Below are 8310 nucleotides of genomic sequence, written 5' to 3' on the forward strand. Positions count from 1 at the left end.
ATGGAGGACAATGGTGACAATATCTGGGGCAGTAGGTGAGAGGCCTCCGATCTTCTTCTGTGCATCTTCCCACAGACATAAATGGGATAGTGATTGTCTAGAGTTCATTTAATTCTTTGCTTGAACTGATAGTAGTCAAATTTTGTCGTACCTATGATCACGGACACTCATTGACTGGAGAACAATGTCGGAAAAAGATAAACATGCTTTATAATACCGCCGGCATAGAAGGCTGGTCACATGCATTACAAAGGGCCTTGAAAGTGCTATTTAAGGATACCGAAGCAAACATAAGGCCTTGACAAGGCAATTATTAATATTTCAATGCTGCTGGCTTATATAATATCAGAGTGCCTCGAGTTCTTATCGTATGACTCTCCTCTGTGTGTCGTCTCATTGATCTCTTCTCTGTGCATACGTGTACATACTGTCAGATATATGGCGCCAAGCCGCACAAGCCGAAGCAAATACAACTATTCACAGCAAACACTGACAAGTGGGTCGAAATGCCCCCACTGCGGTAATGTTTTCAAATACCAGGGCTATAAGCGGCACGAATCAACATGTAAGATGCGTGATGCGCATGGCCGGGAGAACTTCAATCAAGAGTACGATAGAGAAAGACGGTCAGGTGAGTCATTTTTTTTATCAACAGCTAAATGCTTTTATATTACTGACACATCACAACAAAAACGGCCCACCATTTAGCTCGATGAGGTGCAGCGGCCTTGACGGCAGTAGCAGGCCCATCACGCACAATTGAAGATGATACCCCAGCCCCAGGACAACGTGCGTAATCACCTACTCAAGTTATATTGCGCTTCTCTGATACTTCAACAACATTTCAGCTGTACCTATGACTAGTCCTTCATCGGATGATCGCAACATTATGGATTTTGACCCTGGAAATGAGGGTATCCCCAGCCCAGGTACGTGCTTACTTGTCCTTGTTTATGGACTGATTGACGACCATTTATGCGACAGTTTTATCTGATGCCCAGATGGCCCCTAACGTCCCACCTCAGCCTGTGCCTATTGAAAGGCCTTGTGAGTTCAAAACTGAATTTCACCCTCGCAGTGGCCATGAAACATGCTACCAACCATACGAGGAGTTCGGTGTCACTCCCAAGCAGCAAGCTATTCCTGCGGAGGAAGAACCGTGGCGCCCATTCCGGTCACGCAGCGATTTCGAGTTCTCTGAGATTGCACTCGACGCTGCTCTCAACGAGAACCAGGTTGACAGGCTGCTTAGCCTCATGGCCCGTATATCACAGGGTCAAGCTCAAATTATGCTCGCAAACAAGGCAGATCTGCGCAAGGCATTAGATAATGCTGCGGCTGAACTGACACCGGTATGTGCCTTTTCTGTTTTTGTTTCACAAGATTTTGTTTCTGACTGTTCAGACTCTTGCATATTAGTTCGGGAAACATGAAATAAAGGTTCCCTACAATAAGGAGGAGCGGGTCTTCGAGGTGCATGCACGTCCCATATGGGACTGGGCCCTCAATCTGTTGGATAACCCATCGCTGGCACCGCATTTTGTTTGGGACGCACAACGCCTTTACAAACATAATGGTACAGATTTTGAACACTTTTTCAATGAACCTTGGACAGGTGACCAGTGGTGGGAAATTCAAGTATGTCATTAAGTTTGATACTCGTGTACATGTACAATAACCATTATGTTTATGTTATCAGTCTCGTCTCCCGCCAGATCTGAATGCTGCCCCCTTTTGCTTTATACTGTATGCCGACAAAACCAGACTCTCTTCGCACGGAACAGTTAAAGGGTACCCGGTAATGGTGCGCTGCGCAAATCTACCTATCGACATTCGAAACGGCGAGGGAATCGGCGGTGGTCGGGTGGTTACCGATTGTGAGTCCCATCAACTTCATACATACTCTGAATCGATTTCTGATGTTGCTATTATTACTGCAGGTTCCCGAAGACGCGTCCGAAACGGGGAAACTCGGATATACTACTCTGAAGCGTGTCGTATGGCACGATTCGTTCCTAAAGCTTCTCGTTAACCTTGACCGGTACTCAAAGACAGGGTACTCATATTTGTGCTATGACAAGATCACGCGCTGGTTATTTCCCGCCATACTGATACTTTCCGGGGATTACGAGGAACAGTAAGTGCACTGTACATTGTCATAATAATACATAGAATCTTATGTTTGTTTTTAATCATCATGATTAGATGCATGATGTCGCTTATACGTGGTTTGCAATGCAAGTGTCCATGCCCTGTTTGTCTGGTCCCTCTCGACGAGCTTCACAACTTGTCCAAGGAATTCCCAATCAGGTCTGCGAAAGACGCGCAGGCTGCGCTCGATGTTTACGGACACAACAGAACTCAAGGCGAGGAAATTCTGAAAGGGCTAGGATTGCGTCCTGTGGCAGTAAGTAAACCTTCCTCTTAATCATCTCAACTAATATATATTCAGAATGTCCTCTGGCACATCGAGAATTCCGACCCTCATGAGGCATTGAGCCTTGACGACTTGCATGCTATACATGGCGGTATAGGGGGGGTACATTTACTTGGAGAATTGAAGACGATCCTTGCTGACCTTGGACGTGCAGCCCAGGACAATGTCGAGAAACAGTACGTCTTTTTTTTAGAAATATAATTGACATTACTAAAGCCCTTGCACCCAGGGTTGCTGAGTTCCCTCGATGGCGCTCTCTCGCCCATTTCACCACCATCATCCATATCACCTTCAGCGATGGCAACAAGAAGCGGGACTTGGTCAAGATATGTTGTATACACCCATCGGCATTAAACGTTCTTGGCTGATTATCACAAAGCAAGGATTTTATGCGGCGCTCAGCGTTTTAAAGCGCCAAGTCAGTCCAGAAGGCTACCGCCTTCTTCGGATCATTTGCAGTTACCTGCAGTTAGATAGCTTGGTCGGGCTTGATGTGCACACAGAGCGGACACTTCAAATGATAGACGCCAAATTCCTCGTCTATGATGCTGCACTCAAGGTAATCTTTTTCTTTCTTTTCATTGAATTATCATTGGTACTGACGCAATCTTAGGACTATATTGAATATGCCGCTACGACATCCTCCATTGCAGACATCAAGACCGACTGGAACTTTCCAAAGTCACATCTTTGGAAACACATGCGACGGGACATTGAATTGAAAGGCGTGGCGCGTAACTACAGCACTCGCCCAAATGAAAAGCTCCATGGCCCCCTCAAAACGGCCTATCTTTCTCGGTCAAATGGAAAAGATGTTGCTAAACAGGTATGTATATTCATCTGTTTGTGTTCTTTTGTTGCTAACATGTTGTATATACTTGTAGATCCTTCGTGTTGACCATCACAAATATGCAGCCCTGCTTTTGCGAGGACGTGTGGATACCCTCGACGAACAGCGCCGCCTGCAGGCCTTAGGCGATGAACTTGATGACGAGGACCATGACCACATCAATCTTGATGGGCATTTCAAGCTCGGTTCCCCTCAACCCAATGCCATCCAGGAATTCGAAAACAGGCTTGGCGCTCGAGATCCAGCGTTTCAAAGCTTCCGCAGGAAATTTTCTGATTTCATCAACACGTTGTTACCTACTTATGGATACCATTTGACAAGATGGACCACCATTCCAGCTGATTTCCAGGTATGTTGTTGATCAATTATCCTTTGTCATTTCACACTAACTTGTATGATACTCAGGTCCATGAATACCGCTACCTCAAGATCAACTATGAGAGTACCGTCAACTGGAGGCAGTCAACAGACCACCTCCGGTGCAATCCTTCTTTCCATGGGTCTCCGCACTATGATTGCGCATTCATACAACTTACTGCAGAATCGACCGCCTTTGTCAAGATTATACTAATGTTTAAATGTGAAGTTCCAGATGTCGGCGCCTTCCAATTTGCATTTGTTCAGCCATACACCGCCGGCATTCCTGGTGGCTCTCGCAGGATTGACAGAGATTTAAGGCTCACTCGGGTCAAAGCGGCTCCCAGAAAAGATTCGATTTTTGTACCCCTCAAGTCCTTCATTCGAGGAGCCGTTTTGGTCTGCGATCCAGAGCACCAAGACGAGTTTTTGGTTGTTGAGCATATTGACAGCAATATGTTCCTGCGCATGAAGGCGCGGACACATTGATGAGCCTTTCTTGTGAGTTATACTCGATGTTTGTGTCCATTCAAGTTCTGACAATGTTCTCTTCAATAGGTGTATTCTCTCGATGCTACCGTCCCCTTAACTGCCGATAATCTATTTCCTTGTGCCCCTACTTTCCCTGTACTCCCTTGTTCTCACGCTTCTCTTCACCCTCCATCCTCGATCACACCGCCACACTTATTCCCTCCTTCAAAACCTACAAATCTCCTTTGTCCTCATGCCCATCTATATATTTGGTTTTGCTCCGCCACTTGCTGCCTACGTAGTGTTGTGGGCAGAACTGACGAGTTCTGCCAACCGGTTTGGCAGAACTGGTTGTGCCTGGCAGATGGCAGAACTCCGCGAAAAAGTGCTGGCAGAACTTGGCAGAACCCAGGGTTGGCAGAGCACTAGTCCATAATAATATGTACACTATCTGTAACTTTAAAAATGTGAAACAAGTCACAGAGGCTCTTGGCTGATCCTTCGTCCCAGAATATGGTCCATGCTGGTGGCCGCCCAGTGCCATCCCTAATCAACGACAACTTTGAGCGTCTCAACAAAGTTGCAAACAGCTCTGGCCGCTACTTCTGGAAATGCAAGCACTGTGGTCATCTCAACAATTCCCCTGGCACCAAAATCCAAGGTCGTGACAATAGTCTGCCTAACCATATAATCCGCCACTGCAAGGATGCTGCTCCTGAGCTTCGCCGAAAAGCCCAGACATTTATTATGAATAAAACTGTGACAGGTGATGATGGTGATCAAGTTCTCTCACCAGCTGCTTCGTCCAGTTCTGGTGCTGTGATCAAGAAGCGGAAGAAAATTTTTACGTTGGATGGATATGTTGACTACCCGCTTGGTGACGAGCAAGCCAAACTTGCAAATGTAAAACTGCTTCGGTAGGTTCACGATGAATGTGCAACAAAAATTCCACGCCAATATCATGTAACAGGTTCATAATTCACGCCAACATCCCATTTCATGTAGGAGATGACGAATATTTCCACGAGTTTATCGATGTAATTCGGCCATCATACAAAGTTCCATCCTGATATGTATTATCTCATCACCTCCTTGATGGTGAGGCTGTTCGAGTCCAGCAGGAGGAGATAGATCGACTCAAGGAATGTAAATGTCTCACACTGCTTCTTGATGGATGGGAGGATATATTGAAGAGAAGTCTTTATGGCTCAGTTGCTGTAGAAGTGAATAATCCTCCAGTTGTTCTTGCATTACAGGACATGACTGGACAGCGAGCCACATCAGATAATCTTATCACCGTCTCACAGAAGGCAATGGACCAAATGGAAGTTGGAGATGGCAAAAATTTCATTGCAGTCACGACAGATAACCCAACTGTCATGCAGGCTTACCGCCGCAAGTTCCAGGAACAATATCCCTGGATCCTTGTAAGTCGAAAGTCAATCCATGTGTCATGACAATTGCACTAACTTGCAATTGGTAGGGATTTGTATGCTTTATTCACAGTCTCAATACATTAATCGGAAACATCATGTCATATCCCGCGATGAAGAAAGTTGTTACAAAAGCAACTCGAGTAGTTACCTTCTTCAACTCATCCCACTACTGGGGTGGGCAGCTCAATGACGAAGTGAAGAAACAGAACATCACACGGAAAATGAAGCAGAACTGCGAGTCCTGGTTCTATGCATTGATTTTGCAATGTCTAAGCATGTTAGATTATCGGTGAGATTCAGCTAGCATTATCGAAGACAGAGTATTGGTACCAATATTTGACCTTACAGTTCTCCGCTGACCCTCGTGTGCATGCGCCAAGATGCGAGGAAGAAGACAAATAATCTAACTCCTGTTGCGCACGATGTTATCAAAATCATTCTCGGTGACCCTCCATTCTGGAGGCATCTGGAGCAGATTGTCAACACCGTCAAATTCATTGTCGATGCAATCGGGAACCTTGAGTCGCACCAAGCTTCGCTCGCAGACTGTATGCTTGAACTCCTTCGGTGTGCCAAGCAAATGTCGCAGCTGACTTTTGACGACGACTACAATATTGACTTCTGGAGACATGCCAAGTCAGTCTTTAATCGACGATTTCGCGCTATGAACACCGAGATCCACTCACTCGCTCTATATCTCCACCCAATGTGCCGAAAACTCACCGTCACGCAAGTACCAAATGGGAGGTCATTTCAATTCATGGTTGAAATCGCACTCGGCATTGCGAAGTGCTGGAAATGGGACAAATTGAAGGCGAAGAAACTGGTGGATGACCTACAAATATACAATGAGTCAGCGGCACCATTCGCGGGGGGGCAAGCGGACAGCCTTTCATGGTGGAAGAACCTTCCGGTCAATGCAGAGACTCACCCACTCAAGGCATTTGCCATGACAATTTTATCAATTGTCGGGCATGCAGGCGAAGTCGAACGGACATTCTCCGATCTCGGCACCACACAATCTGCAAGGCGCTGTAATCTTTCAGTCGAAACATTTGAAACACTTGGGAAGATTCGCGCAAACCTTCGTTATCAGCAAGCTAAAAGAGCGGAGGACAACGGAAAGCCGGCACGTCGTCGGCATATGCATATGCACACTCGCGAGGAGGTCGGAATCAATGTTGACGTTGCCCAGGATCTGGAGGCCAGTATCGCATGGGTGCCTCCCCTTGCAGCAGAACCCCAAGATGTGGACGACCTCCTTGCAGGTCCGGAGACCATATCAGCTGATGAAATCGCAGAAGCATTCGATGCTCTCGAAGTACAGGAGAATCTAGAAGAATTTGTGAGTATCGACAACGCAGAGGTCCTTGGAGGGAAGGCATTTGATTTTGTCGAATTGGAGAGGGTTGACCGAGGGTTAGTACCACAAGCTGCTGTAGATGAGGTTAATGTCATGGATCACGATGGTGAGGATGATGGATGGGACGAGGTGTCGTTGATGTCTTCAGTAGGACTGTCATTGATGTCGTAGATAAGAAATTTTCACCGCTAGAGTTAAGCCACACGGCAGAACTGGCTGTTTGTTACAGTAACATGAAGCCCCTATCTTTTTCTGACCCTTCACCTTGTCACAACGTCACACCTTCACCTCTTCACGATTCACCATGCTGCTTGACGCACTTCCTGATCCCCGCCGACCCTGACCTTCTGTGACAGAAGCTAGACGCTTCCATTCTTGACCCTTGATCTATGGCCTCATGGCCTAACTTCCTTTTCCCTTGATATTCCCACAGAAACCTATCCCTGACCTCATGGCCTCCTGCCTGAACCTGCCTTCCTGATATATCATTTCTTGACCATTGTACGATTACCAGACCTGCCCTGAACACTGAGATCCTTACCTATATATAGTCGATCCACTTGTACTATTATTCCTTAACTTGATTCTACTGGGTTTTACCTTGACTTGTATATTCTCTTGAGTTAACTCTCTTGAGTCTGATCATGAAACCTCTATACTCTTGGATCGCTATCCTTGAGTCCGATACATCTTCTCTTAGACCGTTTGTCTTTGAGTCGATACCGATCCCTCGTCTAGACTTAACCGTCGAACACGAAACCCTTCTTCGGCCGCTGCCTTAGAAGCTTACCTCCTCTTCCGTTCTGTCATAACCTGACGGCTTAGGCTACCAGGTATATTGACGTTCAAACGATACACAATACGATAGCTTAGGACCGTCGTCCTTCGCTTACCCATCCCAGTCCGACTACGACCGTTGTCGTAACATAAGAATCAAGTTACTCTTATGGACTTCCTCCATCTGCAGGAACATCACCCAGATACACCCTGATCCCCGACATGTCGACCTCCACGATGAACCCCTCGTACAGAACCTCGATGATTCCCCGACGATCCCTAACCTCGTGCCAAACAGCACAATATATGAGGAAAGGATTGTGCTTTAGCTGTGGAAAGCAAGGCCACCGAAGCCGCGACAGGCTTTGCGCAACCAGCAAGAATGCGGGCGCATCACGCACTACCAAGACAGGAGATGCCAAGAAGATTGATACTAGCAGGACAGCTATGGTAACTGAGGGAAAATCCCCAGTGACGACGAAAACCAAGACCGCCGTACTTGCAACCAAGACGGTCGGCAAAGAAAACGAATTCCGGATCCCAATGACGATCTACGGAACCAAAAGTGCGAAAGAGATTAGCACTACCGCCATCATCGACTCAGGAGCAGGCGGCTCCT

The 8310-nt window shown here is 46.7% G+C and overlaps 1 protein-coding gene across 1 annotated transcript; it reads left to right on the forward strand.

Annotated features, from left to right (window-relative positions):
* Positions 1 to 1001: 1001 nt before the first annotated feature.
* On the forward strand, positions 1002 to 4133 carry DEU56DRAFT_870910 (uncharacterized protein; the record flags this gene model as incomplete). The annotated part of the gene is made up of 11 exons (XM_041355666.1): positions 1002 to 1352; positions 1420 to 1638; positions 1700 to 1867; positions 1941 to 2137; positions 2206 to 2407; positions 2453 to 2613; positions 2667 to 2757; positions 2817 to 2996; positions 3051 to 3263; positions 3322 to 3636; positions 3693 to 4133. 11 exons carry the CDS (start codon positions 1002 to 1004, stop codon positions 4131 to 4133), a joined length of 2538 nt encoding a protein of 845 aa, XP_041209493.1.
* Positions 4134 to 8310: the final 4177 nt, after the last annotated feature.

This window comes from Suillus clintonianus (genome assembly GCF_016758775.1).
Source record: "Suillus clintonianus strain FC179 chromosome Unknown DEU56scaffold_27, whole genome shotgun sequence".
In the NCBI taxonomy this organism is placed as follows: domain Eukaryota; kingdom Fungi; phylum Basidiomycota; class Agaricomycetes; order Boletales; family Suillaceae; genus Suillus; species Suillus clintonianus.